The sequence below is a fragment of the Lithobates pipiens genome, unplaced genomic scaffold (assembly GCF_037356315.1).
Source record: "Lithobates pipiens isolate NorthernLeopardFrog02 unplaced genomic scaffold, aLitPip1_a1.2 Scaffold_3, whole genome shotgun sequence".
NCBI classification, from domain to species: Eukaryota; Metazoa; Chordata; class Amphibia; order Anura; family Ranidae; genus Lithobates; species Lithobates pipiens.
Genome location: NW_027507790.1, coordinates 124,256,905 through 124,280,601, shown reverse-complemented (window position 1 = coordinate 124,280,601; position 23,697 = coordinate 124,256,905). Strand labels below are relative to the sequence as shown.

At 41.3% G+C, this 23,697-nt stretch overlaps 1 protein-coding gene across 3 annotated transcripts in view; it reads right to left on the bottom strand.

The window, feature by feature from the left end:
• Positions 1-1,652: 1,652 nt before the first annotated feature.
• The window catches only part of FEM1C (fem-1 homolog C), a 40,755-nt gene continuing 18,710 nt past the window's right edge, over positions 1,653-23,697 (bottom strand). For all 3 annotated transcript variants that reach the window (XM_077462251.1, XM_077462250.1, XM_077462252.1), the window contains one exon: positions 1,653-6,117. In XM_077462251.1, coding sequence (XP_077318377.1) covers positions 4,808-6,117 — 1,310 coding nt within the window. In that variant the 3' untranslated portion in view covers positions 1,653-4,807. The remainder of the gene's footprint in view (positions 6,118-23,697) is intronic.

Below are 23,697 nucleotides of genomic sequence, written 5' to 3'. Positions count from 1 at the left end.
TTGCAGGGAGCAAGACCCGGTTCTCTCCATGACCTGCTAGGTAAAGGAGGTACGCCATTACTAGGCTCCTCCCTCTCCTGGTAACGTCACTGTTGTGCCATATTTTCTCCACTTGATGACTGTGTTCAATGGCATTTCCAATGCAGTTGAAAATTCTTTTGTACCCTGCACCTGACTGATACCTTTTACCATTGAGATCCCGCTGATACTTTGGAAGCTCTGTGGATCATGACTTTTGCTGTGCGATGCACCTAAGAAAATGTCAAAGACCTACTAGAACAGCTGAACGTTATTTGGTGTTAATCAGAGACACTTTAAATTTTGGCAGAGGTGTTCTGACTCCTATTTAACATGAGTTTGAATGTGATTGCTTAATTCTCAACACAGCTAAAGCCCCAGTTAGAAAAGCGCACACACACACCACAACAACAATGAGGACAGAGGTAGTATATAAGGCCACTTTCAGAGTGAGGCATTTTTGTGCTAAAAATAGCACCTGTAAACCACCTCTTCTGCAGCCCAAGTGTGCCCTTGTAGGAGGAGGAGGAGGAGGAGGAGGAGGAGGAGGAGGAGGAGGAGGAGGAGGAGGAGGAGGAGGAGGAGGAGGAGGGAGTCCTGCAAGCAGCATCTTTGGGGTGGTGCAGGAACAATATACACTACACTCCTAAACTGCCCCTGCTATTGGCTAGCACTTTTAACCCTTTTTTGGCTACTAGGAAGGGGGTTAATAGTGCACCGCTTTACCGCCAACGCCCCAGGGTGAAAGCTTTGAAAGAACACAACAATCTCTGAAAAACAAAAAATTACTAATGCAATTATACATGCAATTGTTAGTAGTTGTCACAGCTTTGAGATAAAGCACAAGACCTCATTTAAAAAATATATATAAAATAAATGCATTACCATAGCAAGTTTAGGTTAATGCATAGAAATCTAAAATAAATAAAAAAATTACCACTAGAAGCAGAGTGGATAATAGGACTTTCTAGATCCAAGATATATTTTGTGCAATACTCATTGGTGTTTTATTGGACTACTGGAGCAGGAGACTAAGAACAATCTGTGGCTAGTCAGTAATGTAAGCATAGTTGGCTATAGGGAAAATAATTAGAGACACATGGGCAATGTATAAGGGATAATTGAGGAAATATGCAAACATGTACTATCACTGGATCAGGAACACCCGCCACTGATTGTGTGTACCTGAGTGTACATACAAAAAAAAAAAAAAAAATGCAGGAACAAAATTTTAATTTTCAGTTTTCCACTAGTAATATCCTCCATGTAGGAACTGCTATGTTTCCATTTACACCAATATTCAGCTACAGATGCAATTTCTGTCCAGGCAGGATCACCACATAATTAAACAAACTCAGCATCACCCCGATATTCACCCCTGAACGGTAGGAACTCTAGTCTTCTAAAGGGAGGCCTATCGCGCAGAAAGACTGATAGGAGCTGTCTTCTTTACCTCTGGTTCTTTTCCCTTACAAGGAAGATTGTGAAATCGCCATTAAACCTTCAAGAATTAGAAAATCTACATGTGAACTGTATTTAGTGGACATTTAACCAAAATATTTTATAATGTATACTGTACAAGATAGAGAATTAGGGACACAAACAAATCTATGTTAAATGATAATTTTCCAGAGTCGATATGAAAAAGGATTTATTATGACAGAAAGCCTCTTTCCAGGTGACCAAATATCTAAATGTAATATGTTATGTTACTGGGAATTACATGGTTAACATTGTCCAGACCAAAAAAAAAAAAAAAAAAAAACTGATACTTCAGTAATGGTGGCCTATGTGGTTATTATTTTGTTTTGTTTTGTTTTTTTAACTCTTGAAGTTTCAGGAACTTTGCTCTGCCTTTCTTTTCTGAATCTCCCTGCTTTCATACAAGGCCTGCGCATGACTGTAGCACAAGGGCACAGCTGGGAACACAGATGCAGAGATCTTGCTTGTGGTATCTACGATGTATACATATCTGAGCAAAATACAGTTGGGATACAACTTATGGCCGTGTCCGCCACACTGCACAGACAAGCAGATGCCACATTTAAATGCTGCCTCAGTAATGCAATTTCTATATCACCTCTCAACCATCAGTCTGCTCAAGGCACCATAAAGCCAGCCATATATGATGTATGGGCAAGATGAACTTGGGTACAACCAGCCTGCTGGATTTTACATGAGATTATCAATAGTGGCGAACACAATGGTTTTGTGGGAGGGATTCCCCCCGTCAACACTGTGTTGAAGGGGGGGGTATGGAAACAAGCAAAATTTCTTTCCTGCAACCAAAAAAAATGTACTCTCTGTCTATGGCTGACTTAAATCCACATCATCCCAGTTCACATAGCAGGGAGGTTTTAGAAGTTGAAATGAACCAGGTGCGATAGAGCCCAAACAAAAAGCATATTTTTTTTTTTTTTTACAGATAAAACAAAGAAAAAAAAAAACATGTCTTTTAGATGAGATTTTGTCCATTTGCCTGAAGATCTACTTCATTATTATGGAAGAGGTTTACAGAATATGGAGCCTGTATTGCAAACTTTCTGAAAATGCAAGTTTTTGGACCTTTATATTGACTCGCAGGTATCAACACTTCCTGAGTACATGACCCAGAACAAGTATATAGACCAGAAAAAAATATATATATTCAGAAGCCCTTATTTGCATACTTGTTCTCTGATAAAAAGTATTGAGCCAAGATAATCAGCATAATTGACCGGCCACTAACATTTACAGCGTGATATGTCAGCCCCCAGGTTTCACCACATGCTGGTAAAACTACTAGTTTTATTACAAGTCTAGGGAATTTGGGGAGGGGGGGGGGGGTCATGCAAAAAATTAATGTTTCTGAATATCAATTATTAAAGAGTTGTAAACAGCCAACACTAAATTCTGCCCAAGTAAGCAAGATTTTTTTTTCCCCCACTCAAGAGTTTTATTGTAAGACATTTGCAAGGCCAATAAAAATGTTATTCTGGAGCAACAGTAAAGTGCTGTGTTAAAATGAGTCACCTGAATCATATTCAAATTTCTTTCCGACTGGTCAAAACAAGAGAGCCCTTCCTGTTAAGGACAAAGAAGCATGATGGGTTGACTTGACAAATCAAAGTTATCTAGATGTATGGGCTCCACACACAAGGATGTTTTTTTTTCCCCGTTTCATAAAGATGTTTCCGCTTCTTTGAAAAAGAAAGGCATGTCGCTGATTAAGGAGGCATACCAACGCATGCATGTTACCTGAACAAATTACTGAAAAACAGAAAGAGCATAAATTAATACAAACTATAAGAAGCTCTGGCCTCAGTCCAACGTCCTACCCATTTATAAATCATACTACATATGCATTAGGATTGACCGATAATGCAGCATTCCACATATACTATTATGAATTTCAATTAAAAAGGACATTGTCAAACCTTCAGACCGATGTTAGTATTTTTTTGCACATTGGTGTAGTAATATATGTGTTTTATCACACTCTCCAAGGCTGCTTTTATTTAGTGCAGTTTTTTTCTACACTAATAATGCAGCGAGTTATAAAAAACAAAAGTGAAATGAAGGTGGCTGGCAACTGCAGAAAGAATAACCATTGTATAATGCAATTATGGACAAAGACACTATTACTTCTGGTTTTATATATGGAAGTCACTAGATTAGGATGGGGATGTTCAAATCTGTCCATATTAAAACGCTGCTCACTTTTGTTAAAAACCTCACAGCTCCAAGTTTAAAAAAGTATATTCTTGATAGTGTCCCTTTAAGAAAGGGCAATTAAAAACGTACCATTGGTCTAATTTATGTATGCCTGCAATGAGAAGTATTGGCAATAAAATGAAAGCAGAAAAGGGTAGCAGTTCTGAATGGAATCACGATTGCTATAGGGCCAAAACAGTTCTCATTTCTGACAGTTTGCTAAATGAGGCGGTATCCAAGGACAAAACGAGTAAGAGGATTTCTGCACACTCTTGTAATTTTAAGCATTAAATTTAATTCAAAGGATCTGAAGAGCCAGGATACTCAAAACCCACAAGATAACTTTTCTTGTATTTCTAGATCAAGGGAAGGCAGTTGTAAAGTGAAATGCTGTTTTGCCTGCAGAAGCCAGCAAAACTCTTACAAAATAGCCATGCTGTTTAGTGCAGAATGGAAACTGACTTGAAAACAAAACTACAAATCGTGTTCTAATTGGGCTGGCAAAATGCTGCATAGAAGTATGCTAACACACAACAGTCATGTCTAAGCCAGTGCATAGAGGAGATAAAGCACTTATGGTAATTGCAAACATTAACATGTTCATAAAGCTTTTACAAATTAGCAATGGTCCATAGAAAGATACCCATCGAAACATTGGGAGTGAAAGGCTTGAAGATTACAAGAGCGGAAATGGCCTGAACTCAGGTAAGAAAGAAAATCCACGAAACCAGCAAAATAGCAGGAAGCCACCAGAAAAAGGCATATAGAGGGAAAAAAAAAAAATAAAGTGTGCCACTCTCCCCTACTGAACAGGCAGAAAACAAACAAAAATGGAAACAGAATTTGGCAGATTGTACAAGTCGGGTGCAGAAAATACAATTTAAAAAGGACATAGAAAATCAAAATTTGATATATTTTCAGATTTAAATATGGGTAACAAATCCTTCCAGAGGAGATGATGCTGTGATGTCGGAGACAAGTGGATCATGACATTACCAGCTGAAGCATACCGATGTCTCCTATCAACAGTTCTTTATTAATAAGCCAACAGTCAAAGCGCACATCCTTCAGTTGTACTAGAGGTCCAGGCAAAGCATCATCTATGAAGCAAAACAAAGCTCTCCAGCTTCTCGGGAATTTGCTTTCTGTAGGTTATATTGTGTTTGACAATCACACGTGCAGCCAAACACTGCAGAGTGGTGTGATTGATGGGCTGGATTAAGTTCTTTGCCATTTCCTTCTCATCCAGCAAATCACAGGCAGTTTGGTTGTGCGAATTTGTAGAGTCAAAATGTGCCCCGGCTTTTATAAGCAGATTCATGATATCTGGGTGGTTGTTGAGAGCAGCAACGTGAAGTGGACTGTTCTGTTCAGAGTCTCGGACATTAACATCAGCACCACACTCCAACAAGATGGCGGTCACCTGAAGAGAAGGAAATTTGCAAACAGGGTAGCGGCCGACACAAGTGGTGTTCTTATCCACAGCCAGGTGAAGAGGGCTAAAGTTATTTTTACCTTTGGGTTGCAGCTTAAGGAACCTATAAATGTTCTGCTTTTTGAAGTGCTCTTGGTCCGGGCTGCAGGGCACTTTCTCCAGCAAACAGATCAAGTGCAAAATTATAGAAAGGGCCTTGTTCAACTGGACTTGGTCAGGAGGCATCAATGCTTGTCTGACCGCTCGGTCTATTTCCAGTACGCTTTTACACAGTATACCCATAAGGTCATCAAATGTTACTGTAGTACCAAGCAATCCTTTAGCTCGATCCTGAAGCATGAAGGAAAATAACTCAGCAAATGATAATAGGCTACTGGCTGTCATTGGACTTAAAGGATCCAGGTTGTTCTGCTGCATGTCCAAAGCATACTTCCACAGATTGATGCATCGCTTGAAGTTCCCAGAGTCAGCATAGACTGCACCCCGATATCTGATGTAATAAGATGTATCTGGATGTGAAGGGCCCAAAATTCGTTCTCTAATTAAAAGAGCTTGCATTCTCATCTCATCAGGGTCAGCAATAAGGTTATCTAGCTCTTCAGCAGTATTTACTTCCTTGGCATAATCATATGCCATAATTAATTCCTGTGGAACAGGCTTGCTAACAACGTTAGTCCTATCACTGTATCTCATATCCATAGCTCTCTTCCAATACTTTAAGGCACCAAGAAGGTCCCGTTTTTTATCAACAAATGTTGCTCCAAGAAGTTCAAGGGCATTGATACGCTCCCGCTTACTGGTCTGTGGGTGCTGAGTCAGGAAGTCCACAATGTTTGTGTGACCAGTTACACTGGCTGAGAGTAGCGGCGTCATTCCATAGCCATCCTTCTCCATTCTGGCTCCATATTTCAGAAGCATTTTCATGATTTCTAGGCTTCCAGATTCTGCACAGTCATGCAAGGCGGTGTTTCCTAAACAGGGAAAAATATAAACAAACAAAATTTATATTAAATGGTATAAACATATACAGATAAAGAAGCATGCACAACAGCAGTTACAGCTCACTTGGTAGATGGCCTGGTGTTAAATACATTCTAATGTATGCATGGAAACAGCAGTCTGCTACAGATAAGCTGGGTCTACACCTGTGTAGCAGAGATTTGAAAAGTGAAGAGAAATAGTGATCATCATACTATTGCCATAGAAGCAAACTATAAATCCCATTTACTTTAGGAAGTCAAAATCAATGTAGGCGGTAAGCAAATCTGTGGTTTGATTTCAAAGTAGATATATATATATATATATATATATATATATATATATATATATATATATATATATATATATATATACACACACACACACATACATATATATATATATATATATATATATATATATATACACATACATACATACATACATACATATATATACATACATACATACATACATACATATATATATATATATATATATATATATACACATACATACATACATATATATATATATATATATATATATATATATATATATATATATATATATATACACACATATATACATACACACACATATACACACACACAGGAATTCCAGCCACTACCTAATCTAAAAAATGCTGCCTCTCCTAACAGCTATTCTGTCTAACCTGTGCAAGAAAGATACTTGCCTATTTTCAGGGCTCTCTGCTTTGGTCATGTGATCTCCAGCGTCAGACAGTGCAGCTGCAGGGGAGAGGAGAGAGCGCTCAAAGGCTAGTAAACTTGGAGTGGTGATGTCACCCACAGGCTTACTGTGGCCCATCAATTGTTGGCGCTCCCTCCTGTCCTGATGCCACGCTGGCTGACAGAGGGGGCTGGATCACGTGACCAGATTGAGGGGGGTCTGAAAATAGGCAAGTATACAAATATTTCTTACACAGGTTAGTCAGAATTGTGTTGGGAAAAGGGAGGGGAGGCATTTTTATGAGTAGTTGGGTGGTGCCTGGAATTTCAGTTTATATTGATAGTCCTACAAAAAGTCCAAACTGATAAACTGAGCACATTGCAGCTCATAGATTCGTTTTCCTGTAACCTCCAGCCCCCATGCTTCACACTACAGTGCTGAAAATAGACAAAGAAGCAGCTAAGCAGGCGAATCCCAATTAACTGATCAGAGGTATTAAGATACTGATTCTTAAGTAAAGACTTCTTGCACAGAGGCGACAGCATGAGTCACTAATGTTTTCAGATCTGCTATGTACATATCCTCTTAGAAACGTATCAAGCTGTTTAATAGAAGGAAGAAAAAAAAACAACACACGCACACAAAAGTCCAACACCTCCTGATCTGTCCAGTTCAGGTTGGATAAGAAATGTATCTGTATGGGCCTTAAAGTGGTTGTAAAGCCTTACAAACCACTTTGACCTACATGTTAACCTAGATTAAGGCTTACCTATAGGTCCAAGAAATATCTCCTAAACCTACATGGTTTAGGAGATATTTACCAAAACACTGAGTGCGCCGCTGTCAAAGGCGATATGCCGCGTGTTCCTGCTCCCGTGCGCACGCGCGGGAGTGACGTCATCGCGGCTTCGTCGAATGACAGCGGCGGAGCAGCGAGACCCACCGAGAAGATGGATGCTCCGGACTACAGGGGACAGCGGTGACATCGCTGGGTCCTGTGTCAGGTAAGTGACACATAATGGGCTACTATGTGATGCATAGTAGTCCATTATGCTTTACCTTTGCAGGGAATCAAAGAGGAAGTAAACTCATCAGGGTTTACTTCCTCTAACCCTTTGTGCAGCAGGCCCTGGCTGACTGATCTAAACTAAATAGGATTCCCTGCTTATCTCCTACCCTAGTATAAACACATGGATACAAGGCAGAGTTCACCAAGAAAGTGGGCCTTTAAAGAGGAAGTAAACCCTAATGGGTTTACTTCTGTCTCCCTGCAAATGTAAAGCATAATGGGCTACTCTGACAGCTTGTTCCATTAAAAGGAAGCTGGAAAATAATCGCCACATCAATAAATGAAAATACTGATGCCTAAACATGCAGTGAGGTGAAAAATGTTTAGGTTTTAGAACTACTTGTTCCTCCAGATATTCTCTTACCTGCAGGCACAACACTTGTATTTCATGCAGACTTCAGCAGCAATTAGGGCAGTACTATAAATCAGAAACTAAATGCAAAATTTGCATCTCTCTGATCTGCTCACTTCCTAATGAAAAAGTATTTCAGTCTTTGAAAAAAAAAAAAAAAAAAGTCAAAAGAAACTTATTCTTAAAATGACTTGTGAAAGAAATATGGAGCTTTCCTACTCTACTTTCCAATGGCAGAAACCTTTAAAAGCTACTTACACTGCTACCAGAAGCATGAACATTTGGGAATTTGTATAATTCATTGCACACACAAATTTTAACATCCAATTCAGACTTTCCAAACCAAAATTTTCAAAGGGACAAACCCCAAAACATCTCTCGTACGTGAACAGAACTAGCAGCTTGAGTGATGTGACCCGTTTTCGTTTGAAACGTGGTACACGATCAGAATAAAAAATAAATAAAAATAAAAAGCCTGCCGTACAAGAGTTTTTGTACAATTAGTACCATCCTAAGTTTCAACTTGCTGTGAAACAATGAGATATATATATATATATATATATATACATATACACACACACACACATATACACATAGCCACCATAGGGCATAAAATGGCAGTCATTGCAAACTTTTATTTTCCACTGTATTTGTGCAACAATTTTTCAAACTTTTTTGGAAAAAACAGCAACATTAGCTCCGTTTTTTAATATAACGTGAAAGATGTTACACCGAATAGATACCCAACATGTCACGCTTTAAAATTGCACACATTGAATGTGTGCAACACATTCACGTGGTGTGACATGGCTCCCAAACAAAATTGACGTCCCCACAAAATAGAGCTTTCTTTTGGTGGTTAACACCTCTGCGTTTATTTTTTGCGCTATAAACAAAAAAAGAGCCAGTATTTTGAAAAAAAAAGCATTTACTTTTTGCTTTAATATCCCCAATATATAAAAAAACAAAAAAAAACAAACACACATTTTCCCTCAGTTTAGGCCTATACATATGCTTCTACATTTTTTTTTTTTTTTTAACCAAGATCGGGCAAGCGCTTGGTTTGCGCAAAAGTTAGTGTTTACACATCGATAATTATTGGGACCATTGTCATTTATACAGCAATCAGTGCTATACAAATGCACAGATTCCTGTGTAAATGACACTGGCAGTGAAGGGGTTAACCAGGTGGCAGTGAGGGGGTTAAGCGTGTCCTAGGGGCATGTTGCCAACTGTGGGGGGCGTGGCTGTGTTGTGCTCATCACTGATCTCTGCTCCAATCACAGGGAGCAGAGATCAGTGTCACTTGTTGCTAGGCAGAACAGGGAGATGCTGTTTACATCAGCATCTCCCCGTTCTTCCACTCCATGAGACAATCGCGGGTATCCCCGCGGCAATAGAATCCGCAGGACCCGTGACCGGAATCACGGAGCTTCCCGCTGGTGTGCCCCCGTAACCTCTTAAAGGGAAATGTACAGGTATGTGATTTTGCCTGTACGTGCCCTTCTGCCGACGTACATCGGCATGAGGCGGTCGAGAAGCAGTTAAAAATCTCCATAGGCTACTCTTGAATTTTTTCTTTTTTTTACAGGTTACATGTTTAGAGTTAGAGGTGGTTTAGTTCTAGAATTGTTGCTTGCGCTCTAACGCACGTGGCGATACCTCACATGTGTGGTTTGAACGGTGTTCACATATGTGAGACTAACGTGTGCGTTTGCTTTTGGAGCGTGACCTACCGGGGGACAGGGGAGTTTTAAATTTGTATTATTTTACTTTCTTTTATAACTTTTTTTGATCACTTTTATTCCTATTACAAGGAACGTAAACATTATAATAGGAATCATTCGTGACAGGTCCTCTTTATGGAGAGATGTGGGGTCAATAAGACCCTACATCTCTCCTCCAGGCTGAAAAGCATGAGATCAGAAAAAAATAAATAAAATCCACAATCTCATGCTTACCAGCCACAATCGCTGCTTTGTTTACAACAGGAGCCTGGACATGACATCATAATGTCACGGCCAGGCGTGCAAAGGTCATCTCTATGCTTGTCATCTGGCAGCAGCTGATTCTTTCTCCGGGTCCCCGATGGCACGGGACAGCCCGGAGAAGCACCGGACGGCGGTGGGAATGTCCCCTTCCGCCACCTCTAAGAACGATCAAGCGGCGGAACTGCCGCTATGATCATTCTTATTGCTGCACAGAATCGCCGGCTGAAAACAAGGATATCTGAATGATGCCTGTAGCTGCAGGCATCATTCAGATCGTCCCACTGAAAGCAGTCCAGGACGTTATTTGACATCCTTGGGCGGGAAGTGGAAGAAAGAAAAAAAAAAAAAAAAAAAAAAAAAAAAAAAAAGCCTTTACAATCACTAACTGCAGGAGAGGATGTTATATATTGTAGGGTTGTAAAAATATCTAAATTCTGATTCCCCCCCCCCCCCCCCCCCCCAACACACACAGCTAGCGAACCTATCTTTGGGTATTGCAGATATACCTCCTATGCTTAGAAATGCAACGACCCACATTTAAAGAGGAACTGCAGTCTGCTCACATAATTTGTAATTATTAAAAAAAAAAAATAATAATAATAATAACAATAATAATAATAAAATCTTTGCTATTCTGAAACTGTCCCTCCAACCACTTTGAATATTTTATATATACTGTGATTCTGTACTTGCCAAATTTTCTGCAGAAATCTCCCTCCACCAAGTCTGGCTTCATCTATTTTAACTGTGGGCAGCTGAAGCTGCTGCTTGTTCACCTCCTGGATTTACAGAAGTTTTGTCAGATTAGGCAACCAGTCAGAATTTGTAATGAAGTGAGGTTCCATCGTGGCCATCTTGCTACACCCCGCACTCGTCCACAGTAAAGTACAGGGAGATGGTGGCAAGCGGACACCTTGTCACACATTCACCAAAGTTTTGCATTTCAAACTTATTTTTAACAGTAAACGGAGCTTATATAGTAAAATGCAGTATTTTCTGTTTGGATGTTGACTTTTAAAAGCAGCGGCAAGCCTGCTGTTCTCACAGGTTTGCTAATGTGACAGAACACAAATCTCTGCTCTGTCAGGGGAGATGAGACATGTTTGTTCCTACTAAGTAGGAACCACCATGTGTCTCCTCTCCTAGTCAGTCCTATCACCAGTTAGAACGAACACACACACACACACACACAGCAACACACATTTAACCTCTTGATCGCCCCCTAGTGTTAACCCTTTCCCTGCAGGTGACATTTATACAGTAATTCGTGCATATTGATCGCTATATAAAATGTCAATGGTCCCAAAAATATGTCAAGTGATCTGTCCGTCGCAATACCGCTAAAAATTGCAGATCGACGTCATTAGTAAAAAAAAAAAAAAAATAAAAAAAAAAAAAAAAAAAGTTATAAATGCCATAAATCTTTCCCATAATTTGTAGACACTATTTTTTGCGCAAACCAATCAAAATAAGTTATTGCAAATTTTTTGTAGAAGAATACGGCCTAAACTGATGAGGAATTGTTTTCAGGATATTATAGCAAATTGTAAATAAACTTTCTTCAAAATTGTCGCTCTTTTTTGTTTATAGTGCAAAAAATAAAAACCGCAGGAGGCGATCAAATACCACCAAAAGAAAGCTCTATTTGTGGTTAAAAAAATTGAGTCTGGGTACAGCGTCGCATGACTGCACGATTGTCAGTTAAAGCGATGCAGTGCCAAAATTGTAAAAAGTGCTCTGGTCAGGAAGGGAGTAAAATCTTCCGGGGCTGAAGTGGAAAAGCTAGGTTTACTGTGAAAAAAGTATGAAATGTAAGACTCCGGTGGGTGCAACAAGATGTCCACTCGCCGCCTTCTCACTGTATCCTTACTGTGGACGAATGCGGGGTGCAACAAGACGGCCGCGACAGAATGTCACTTCCGTTACAAAATCTGACGGGTTGCCAAATCGGATGAAAAACAGACTTCCAGCTCTGCAGCCCCCTTATGACCCATCCCTCCTCCCTTCCTGGCAAATTCTCAGGAGAGTTATGGCCCATACACACGATCCGAATATTGTATTGTCGTCCAAGGAAGAATCGTACGATCGTCGGATCGTGCGTACACTACTTTCGACAGCCGATCTGATATTGTTCGATCAGACATGCACAAACATTTTCCTTGTAGGATTGCAGATGGTACGATTTTCATTTAGTCAGTATAGTTGTCGTCCGAAAATACAATATACAATACAAATACAAATACATTACAACATGACATCACTTCTGATTTTTTTTCCTGTCGTGCAAGAATTTGTGACTTTATTTTCCTATTCAATTTCTACTTGCGACTATTAAGCGAAAAAGTTAACACGATCTGTCGTACAATATTATATACAAAAAGTGTTTTACTATCAAAATATTAAAACAAGGGCAGAAGAATAGATGAAAAGTTGAAAAAATAAATAAAAAAATTACAGGTCCGCTTTAAGCAGCAAGACGATCAATAAATCAGATGGAAATCAGATCATATACCCGACACTTATCCCATGCTAGCTTTTAGTAATGGTAGCTACCCCTGTGCGATGAAAATAGGACAACCTTGGATTTATGGAGCGCATCAAACAAGCCTACTTAATCCGCAATGAATTATAAAGAGATGTGAAATTTATTCTCAACCAATTGTACCTTCCACTAGACATATTGCTACTGGATAGCGAAACTGAGGCGCAGTTGACACTGCAGCAACTTGGAATACAATGCAAAACCGCTTGAAATGTGAAATACCATTTTAGGCAATGAAAGCTGTCTTAATTAGCACTACTGAAGTTGCTTCAACTTTAGAAAAGATTTCTGTACTACTTCAAGGCGACTTCTATGCGACTTATGCCCAAAGACCTTAATGGAAGAAGCCTCCAAGTACGATCCTCACCTTAATTGATGTGATTTGGATTAAACATTACAGGAAGATTACACAGACATTCCCTAATGTTGCTTCAACGTTGCAGCGAAGTTGCCTGGCAAAGTCACACCAACTTTCAGGTCATGGCAGCGTGAACCAAGCCAGGCACTTTGTTTTCTTGTAATGACTTGTTTTTCTACTGATTAGTGAACTTTATATCCTCCTGGCTTCCATGTAAGCATATCTCAATCTCGCCATGATATCTTGTTCTATGAAAATTTCAAAACTACACTGCTATAGCTGGAATCGTTCTCCTGGCATGCCAAATTCCATGTACTGTTGATTGGAAAAAAAATAAAATTAAAGAACAGAAATGAAAATCTTCTAAATACTTTTAACGGGAGGGAGGGGCCAGGAGTGCCAACGAGGGACTAGAGAAGAGGATGATCAGGACTGCTCTGTACAAAATCACTGCACAGAGCAGATTAAAAAAAAAAAAAAAAAAAAAATTCTACTTAAAAAAATAAGGCCTTTAATATTACTTTAATTTGCTGCAGACCACTCAACCACCACTATAAAGATATGTTTTCCCCTCCTTTAATGCAGCAGACTACCGCAGCAAATTGATGCAGTTTCTACAATAATATGAAGTACATCCTTAAGTATAAAGTGCCTAAAGAAGGGGGCTCAGCACAACCCTGTAAGGATCCAATGCTTAACGGTCTTCTCAGAAGAGGAATATCAGTCAATTTAAAACATCCAAGATCTGTTTGCCAAAAAACCCTAATCCAAAGGCAAATGGAATGTGGCAACAAACATTCACCACCCGGAGCGGTTTGCAGGCAGCCCTGTTACTCTATATGGACACCGCAGCTGTACGAACACAGCCTGGATTGAGATCAGACTCCGGTAAGTATTGGGGGGTGGCATTCAGCCTATAGAACCACTTCAAAAAGGTGGTTCACACCATGAATCCTGTGTGGTTCACATGTGATCTGGGTGCATGTAAATGGGCTGAAATTGTGCTGGACCACAATACTTTAAGGAATGCACAGCACCCAGATCGCATGGTACTACTGTACCTGGTGATCCTGTGCATGCAAACCCACTGCGTTTTCAACCAGTGTTTGTGGCGTCGTTAAGTGAACACTAACACCTACTTCAGATCAGAAGGGCAGTGTTTTCCTGTGTTAACTGGCCTTATAGTACAGGATATTGGATCTGAACTCTGGCACATCACATTACATAAAATAGTGCACATTCGTTAAAACATGAGTTGCATTAAAACGAATGGGCAGCACTACAATGCACATTAGACAAGCAAAATACCACCGAAGCAGTAACCCTCAATATATTACTGACCTGAAAAAAGCATGCAAGTCAGACATCTTAAAGTTTAACGCCCCATTCACACTTGCAGAAAACCCATTGGGGGTTTCTGTTGATTAACTGTGGGCTGTAGCCCGATTGAAAGCATTAATGGGCTTACAGCTCCCGCAGCGAGCCAGGCGTTCGCATGTAATCACTCAGATTACCTGCAATTAGTCCGTATGATTAACCCTTGACACAGAAGGGCTTATTTACTAAAACTGAAGAGTGCAAAATCTAGTGCAGCTGTGCACGGTAGACAATATGCTTCTAACTTTGGCTTGTTCAATTAAGTTTTGACACCACCACCTGGAAGTGGATAAGCTACCATGCACAGCTGCTCCAGATTTGACACTATCCAGCTTTAGTAAATCAACCCCAGACTGCATGCGTCCAGGCCTGATTGTTCCCAGTAACCACTCCACGAGCAATTACATGCTAGCAGCTGCGATAACTGTCAGCCTCTCGTTGCCTTTAACGGGGCTGCATTCTGAAGCCAATTGCCAGGAACTCCCACTGGTCTCCAGCATGTAATTGCAAGCGTGAATGAGGCCTAACTGTGGTGAGGCTACAGTCAAATATATACATACAGGCACTGTGCAACAGTTCATCCTAAGGTTCACAAGCAGAAACACCTGTCCAAACCAGCTCAGATCACCCCCTCCTCTCCTCAATGAAGACGGTTTTCAGTTTTCTAATGTAACTAGAGCAGGTGCACTAGGAGGGGGTGTAGGGCAAGTCAGATTGCCAATTGTGAAACTAGCCTCCAGTTAGAGGTCAATGACCGCTTGTTTTAAGCCCTTATTTACATTGAATGCAGCTTTGAAACCGCACAATTTCAAAGCCGCATGTGAGTGAGACTTCAGGTGCAACTTTTGTCTATGCAAGTCACAACCGAAATCGATACAAGCAGCGCAGGAACTACTTTTTCAAATCGATGCGGCACCGTAAAGTCAGCGTCACATCAATTTGAACATGACCATTGCCAACAACATGGTGCGACTTGTTGCTCCAATGTGAACGGGGCCTTAAAGCGGGAGTCCACCGGGACTCCGCGTTTTTTTTTTTTTTTTTAAAAAGCCAGCAGCTACAAATACTGCAGCTGCTGACTTTTAAAATAGTGACACTTACCTGTCCAGCGCGCCCGCGATGTCGGCACCCGAAGCCGATCGCTAGGTCATCTGTCGGGTCCTGTCGCCGCCATCTTGGGTATGGGAATCAGGAAATGGAGCCTTTCGGCTTCATTTCCCGATTCCCTACTGCGCATGCGCGAGCCGCGCGGCGCAATCCGGACGGTCCCCGCTGCCTCTGGGAACTGTGTGTTTCCCAGCAGGCAGCGGGGCACTTGCGCAAAGGGGCGGGCAGTTGCGTTAAGGGGCGTAATCTACGCCCCTTTCCGCAGACAGCTATCCCGGAAGTGGGTGCAGTTACCTGGATTATCCAGGTAACTGCACCCCCCTCACCCCTGAAAGGTGCCAATTGTGGCGCCGGAGGGGGGGGATTCCGATGAGCGGAGGTCCATTTTAGGGTGGACCTCCGCTTTAAAGTGGACGTAAACTCCCCTATCGTTTTCAGCCAAGGAAGCTGCCATCTTTGCCTCCGTTTAATCTTCGAATGCTATGGTGCTGCACATGTGATTCGTTATGACACCAGCCATTGGATGGTTTGATAGTTTGGCTGAGAGCAAAGCCAACGTGCAGTTAGCATTCCCGGCATGCTTTTTTTTTTTTTTTTTTTTTTAACTGTTAAAATCTATGGGTTTACTTCCACTTTAAGCTTGTTTAACGAATACTTTAAAGGTGGTCTGAACAGGCTACAGACATTTAAATTTGTCCCACATATGCCCACCCTTTCAGACACTTTGAGGGGCAAGACAGGCTTTGTAGCCTTCGTAGGCAGTTATGAACACGAACGTAGTGGCTTGCCACTCCTGAGATACCTCCTCCTAGATCCCAGGGCTTAGCGAATATCTGGGATGAAGCAATGACATCAGATTTTCAAGCAGCAAATTTTTACAAAAGGTGTTACATTTTACACAAAACATCATACCAGTTTTAGGTTAGTAACTGAAAATAGGAATAATTTAATTAACCTCCTGGTGTTCAGCAGTAAGTGATCAATCCAACATTTTAGAACCCCCCACAAATATTTGATACAGAATTCAATAACTGAAAATGCAACCACACAGAAGAAAGTTGCCACGGAAAGGGACACTTGATATTCATATACAGCACCAGCAACTGGAAACTGTAGCAGTTGGCTTTTATGGTAGATCCAAATAATTTTTTGCAGTTGTGCAAAAAAAAAACAAAAAAAAAAAAAAACAAAAAAAAAAAAAACCCAACTACAACCACAAACCAATTTGTGTGTAGCTGTTGAGCAAACGCTTACAAACTGCACAAACTTTTCAAGTTCTGAATACGCAGACACGCCCAAAGTAGGAATGTGCTTGTACCTAGGCCAGAACCTTTTGTACAGTACTCTATTTACATAGCAGCTTGCCAAGTATTTCACAGACTTTAACCTCCAATGTTTGCAATATACTCTAGGAAACAAATTGGCATTGGAATGCCAGAGACTTTTCCAAGCACTTCATCAACGGAAAGACAATAGAAACAAAGCTAGAGAATAATAACTGTACACTGGAAACATTGAGGGGAAATTCGTCAAAATTGGAGCATACAGAATCTGAAGCAATGGTGCAAGGCTTTTCACTTTCTAAGGCTGCATTTACACTTGAGCGTCTTGTAGGTTGAAGGCTGAAGCGAAAAAAAAAAAAAAAAAAAAAAAAAAAAAAAAAAACCATACTCAAAGTGGGTGGGGCCAAGTGTGTCGGCAGGGGACCTGAGAAGGGGGAACAGGGCTGCACAGAGTAGGCAAGAATGTCTGTTAATAAAATACAAAACAAACCTTTACAATAAATTAGGGCTGCAACTGATTATTTTCATAATCGATTAGTTGGCCGCTTATTTTTTTTCGATTAATCGGTTAATAACCTTAAAAAAAAAAAAAAAAAGTGGGTCAAATTGACGTTCAATTTCAACCACAGTGACAGGAAAATTTGGAAATAGAAAACTTCAGTCAAAGTAATTTGCAGACAGTGTATGTGTTTTTTGTTCAGAAATTAAGTGAAAATTTCAAACAAAATTCTTCCAGTGAATGTACAAAGATTTTTCATCTGAATATTCTCACCTGAAAATTGATCCGTGTGGCCAGCAGAAGGCTCGGTGCACACCTATGCAGTTTTTGCTTTTGATCAGTTTCTGCAGTGCTGTTTGCTGTGCATTTTAGATTTTTTGAGCACGTGATTTTACAGCAATTTTTTTTTGGGCAGATTCAATAAACCACAAATTGCTGCAGCTTCTCCGTTGAAGTATATTGAACCAAAAAAAGCACAGTTTTGCGTTAAAAGTCCCTGACTTTCCAAATATGCAGCAGCTGAAAAAAAAGCACAGATATGAACGTGTCCCATAGGAAACCATGTAACTGTAGTGCGTTTCTGCAAAAAGCATCATTAAAGATATAGAAGTAAACCAGGCCTAAGCCCTTGTACACACGGTCGGACGTTCCGACGGAAAATGTCCGATCGGACCGCGTTGTCGGATAATCCGTCTGTGTGTGGGCTTCATCAGACTTTTTCCGTCAGAATGTCCGACCAACAACGTTTGAGAGCTGGATATAAAATTTTTCCAACAACATGATCCGATCGGACTTTGTCTGATCGTTTGTAGAGAATTCCGATCGGACACGCATGCTCAGATGAAATTCCTAGACCAAAGCTATTGGCTACTAGCCTGAATGTAGTCTAGTCGTAACTAAATAACGTCATCACGTTCCGAACAATCGGATTTTCCGACAACTTTGTCCGACCGTGTGTATACAACACCAGTTTCGGACAAAATCTGACGGATTTTGTTGTCGTAATGTCAACAACCACCACAGACCCCCCCCCTATCAGGAGAGCCACCAATCGGCTCTCCTCTACTCAGACGCAAGTGAGGAAAAGCTGATAAAATGTCTCTTCCCGTTTACATTGTGATTGGACACGGCTGATCACATGGTTAAGAGACTCCGTCAAAGGCATTTTACCGAGATCGACACGCCGCAACACTGATCGCAGCGCTGTGCGCCCCCACAGGCACGCGCTGGCAGTTATGACATCCAGTCAGGATAAATGAACCACTGCAACAAAAATATAGTTACCTTCCCCTTTAAACTGGTTTAGATTTTTTTTTTTTTTTTTTTTTATAGTGGAAAAACACCCAACACACATACACAATAGGAAATGTGATTCAGTGCAGTGTATGCATTACAAAAACTATACAAGTTTAAACAAGCTCCCACTCTACCACCAAGACTAAAGGACCAATTACAAGTTCCATGGGTCATTTTTTCCAATGTGTCACATAGAAACCAAGAAGTCTACAGTGACTCAGTAGTTTCTATGGGTGTGACGTACACAGCGTATTTTAATGTTCATAGTCAGAATCCATTCTGAAGGCACCCAATTAGAAAGGAAAATGCTTAAATTGTATGTACTTGCAAAAAGATTAGGTGGTGTAAATTTAACCCTTTAGCTGGCAGGGTTTGCGCACGTTTTTGCGGGGGGTTTGCACAAGTTTAAAAAAATAATTTTAGGCCTAAAGATTGTATAAAACCCCAAAAACATTATCTGTTTTTTCTGAACGTAGACAGCCTACAGAATAAAATAGTGGTAGTTTCAATTTTTTTGTGTTACATGATATTACAGTACTGCAAAGGAAATGCAAAATTTCAGAAAAAACAAACAAAAAACAAAAAACACAAGTTAAACTTATGGCACTGGACCACACTAAATTACCCAATTTTTTGGATAAAACGGATGAGGTTGCACCGAGTAAACAGATACTCAGTTAGGTTTGCATGTGCCTGTGTCGGGGGGGGGGGGGGGGGGTTGGGTCCTGAGCCCCTTACCAGCAGGAATGTGGAAGTAATCTTACAGCTAGAAATTGGCTCGTCACAGCTTGACAAGTTTGCTTTGAATCTAGGAGCCAGCTATACAAGTTAGGAGCCAGTTTTTGTTACGAATGGAACATGTAACATGCTCCGGAAGGTGAACTTATCCTTTAACCCTTTCATAGCCAGAGAAGTTTTTGAAAATGTTTAAAAATCATTTGAGGCCTGAAGATTTCATAAAACACCCAAACGTTATTTATATACAATTTATATATTGGCAGTACCAATGTCACACGATATTACCGCAAAAAGTTCTAGGAAACTATTTCGGTAACAAAAATCCCCCACATAAGTTATTTAGGGGGCACGAAGATGCAATTACAATTTATTTTGGGGTAAAATATGAAAGCTGAGGTTGCATTGAGTAAACAGATACCCAACATGTCAAGCCTTAAAAACGTCAGTACCCTATATGTTCAGTGGACACTTTAAAAGCCCCCCCAGAGGTCATCAGTTTAGCGTTATGAAGGAGGTTTTTGTTTTTTTTACTTAAAGCGGAGCTCCACCCGATTTTACTACTTTACATTAATAGCATTTACACACTTCAAATAGTTCTAAAATGGATTTTTTTCTTCTCCTAAGGGTTGTTAGGAGGCTTTTCAGTGGTCTTTCCGGTCTCTGCCACCCATCATGTCCGGCGGCGCACTGTATCCTGGGAGCCATGTGTCCTTATTCATAGTAGGTAAGGTTGAAAAAGAGAGAAGTCCAACCCATGTGTGTGATTATATGTCAGTATTACATTGTATACCCCTATATGTTGCAGTCGTTCAGGTGCTCATCTAATAGTTTCTTGAAACCATCAATGCCCCCCGCTGAGACTACTGCCTGTGGAAGGGAATTCTACATCCTTGCCGCTCTTACAGTAAAAAAACCCTCTACGTAGTTTAAGGTTAAACCTTTTTTCTTCTAATGTGTGGCCACAAGTTTTAACTCCCTTAAAAACTCTATTCCCAGGAGTCTGTGCGGATGGCCACTGCTCGTTCTCACGAGATTCACAAAACTGGAAGCGACACAAATTTCTTCGTTGCCTTCGCAATGGGGTGGGCACTTAAACGACGCCGCCCATTGTGATGGCAATGAGGAAGTTTACTGCATTCCACGCTGTACATACTGAGCATGCGCGGGAACACACGGTCCATGCTGGTAGCTCAGCATCACTGTATCCAGGCACTGTATGCTTGTGGGCTTCACATGCCCACAAGCAAGATGAGAACTGTCAGTAAGAAATTTTAAAACTGTTTTTCATACGAAACTGAGGGATATATATTTGACAAAACGAGTGTTACATTGAAATTCTATAAAACGCAAGAATTGTTTAAAAAGAAAAAAAAATTCCAATTGTCCTTGGAACACCACTTTACCATTACATAAAAGGACAACTGATGATTTTTTTTTTGGGCGACAGGTTTTCTAAAAGACCCCGCTTGCCTCCCCTGTGCTCCACTGAATGTAATGCAATGCAGATCGCACTGTATTACATTCTTCCCCAGCCTTGATGGCCAGGGCAACTCTGAACAGGGACCTGAAAGTGATGCCACATTAGAAGCGGACCAGGGTCAACAACTAGAAGGGGAGTAGAGCAGATGTGTGGCTGCCCTTTTCCCTCCCCTCTATCTGGCGGCACCCACTATGCCGGTAAAGGGCCCACAGATGGGCAAGGGGAGCCTGAGTTACATAGTGGGGGACGGGGAGCATTTGGGTGGCAGCCCATTCTGAAACTTTGTTGCCATGGCAACCTGGGGTTTGTCGAGCCCTGCTTCTGGGCTGTGTAAAACCCCCCGCTGTCAGGTCCATACGATGCATGAACCTGGCAATGAAACCATGCCCTCTATTTTAACCCTTTCACTGCCATCGAAATATGGCCTATGCACGCAGCTTTATAGACTGCTGATTCATGCTGTACAGGCCACAGCTTCCTTATAAATTAGCCCAAAAAATGTGGCAAAATCTTGCCAGTGTGAAAGGGGCCTATGGGACAATTTACTTCAGTGGCATGCTTTATGGTGCACATAACCCATGTGTGCAGAAATGGGTTTTACACAAGTTCTGCAATCCATTGTTACAATACATCATAGTGGTTAAAACTATTTTGCCGTTTTAATTTTAAAATTACATTCATTCAACTATGTGCAGCAGAGCCTTGGGGCACTGCATTGAAATAAAATTGTGCATATGCATGCGCAGCTCAGTTTACATGCCACAGAAGACTACAAGCAGGCAGGTGTATGTTATTGCAGAAGAGGCACCGCATTTCTTCTGCAATAAAAAGCCTGTAAGTTTGTGTCTTCAGTTCAGCTTTAAAATTAACTTTCATTTAAGCTTAACTGGAAAAAAAAAAAAAACACACACACACACACACACACACACTATAGTTTATCTCTAGAACTTAAAAAGAAAGATTTTGCAACAGACACAGCAACAGCATCAAATGATACTACTTCTGCATAAGAAGAATGCTGGACAGTACTAAGAGCAAGCCGGTGTTCTGCCGTATAGTGTCCGGCCATCATATAGCGTCCGCCTCGTACTGCGCATGCGCAGTACGGAGAAGACGAAGCTTCGCAAAAATTTCCGAAGCTGAACAGCGCCTGCGCCGTGAGTGGAGGTGGTGGCCCCACCATCCAAGCGGACATAGGGTTGTGAGTATTAAAGAGCCCCTCGCGGGCGAGCTTCGCTCGCCATGCTTCGGGCTCGGCCTCGCTGCGCTCGGCTCTTTTTTATTCCTACTCTATGTCCACTTGGATAGTGGGGATAGAACCTGGACTCACGGCGCAGGCGCCGTTCATCCTCTGCAATTTTCGGAATCTGTGTTGCTGTGTACTGCGCATGCGCAGTACACAGTGGACACTATCCAATGGAGGACGTTATTAGACAAGACACCGGAACAACTCCCCAACTATTCCACAGCATAGGCCACTGGCTAGGGGGTGGGCAATATATATTACAGCACGATACATAACTTACATTTTAACAGGTTAATTTTTCACGTCGACATTTTATTTGAAAGTCACTTCTGCATCTAGGCCAGTAGTAGGCAACCCTCGGCACTGGTGTCACAAGCGGCAGGCGAAGCCTCTTTTGCCGGTGTTCTGGTATATAGCGTCCGTCCATCGGATAGTGTCCACCCCATACTGCGCAGGAGCAGCGCGGAGCAGAAGGAGATCCGTAAAATCTCCGAAGATGAACGGCGCTTGTGCCATGAGTAGAGGTGCTAGCCCCACCATCCAAGTGGACATAGGGCTGCAAATATTAGAGGGCCCCTCGCGGGCTTCGCCACGCTTCGGGCATGGCCTCGCTGCGCTCGGCTCTTTTTATTCCAACTCCATGTCCACTTGGATGGTGGGGCTAGAACCTGGACTCACAGCGTGGCGCCATTCATCTTCAGCATCTGTGCGTCCCATGTACTGCGCATGCGCAGTACACAGCGGACACTATCCGATGGGGGACACAATGTGATAGGACACCAGCACTCAACTCCCTCCCCATCAGCAGTGCAGGGAAGTGCCAGTGACACACTAATGTATCTCAACTACCAATCTCAGAAAGAAGGGATTTCACTGCCATGGTGTTTTTTTTTTTTTTTTTTCCAATCAGGTGACAGTTTGTGGAATTACCGTTGAGCTTCCGGGAACTTTGTTGAAATTATTCCTGAACCTGTGTGTCACTTATTACTGAACCCCAGCACTCAGTGTCCCTTTAAGCCACGGCCAGTATTCAGCGGCGGCGCAGATGAGCAGGAAGGTACAGCAGCGAAATAGATTTGCAGGGGGACAGTGATCTGAGGTGTGAAGGTGTATGAATTGGGGCTGATCTTAGGCGTAAGTGAAGGATGTTAAACTTCTCACCACTAAAGTAGTTTACATTTACTTTAGAAAAAAAATCCTTTTCGTGTTTGAGAGAGTCAAGTTAACTTTTTTGTTATAAAACTGGCATGCTCAATTTCTTTGAAAACATTTTTCGGCACGCTGTGCTCAAACGGTTGCCTACTCCTGATCTAGGCATACCGTTACCATCAATAGAGGTATAGAATATCCCTACAGCTGAAGAATAGGCTATTGCAGAAACAAATTTAAAAAGCACATCACACCTTTGTTTACTACAAAGCCTTGAAATAGCCCAAATACGTGTCAAGGAGTCTTGTGTTAAACTGGTCAGCACGATATAGATTTCAGGTACAGCTCTTTCTGTGCTTAGAGAAATAAATTACATGTAAGAAGAAAGCTTGT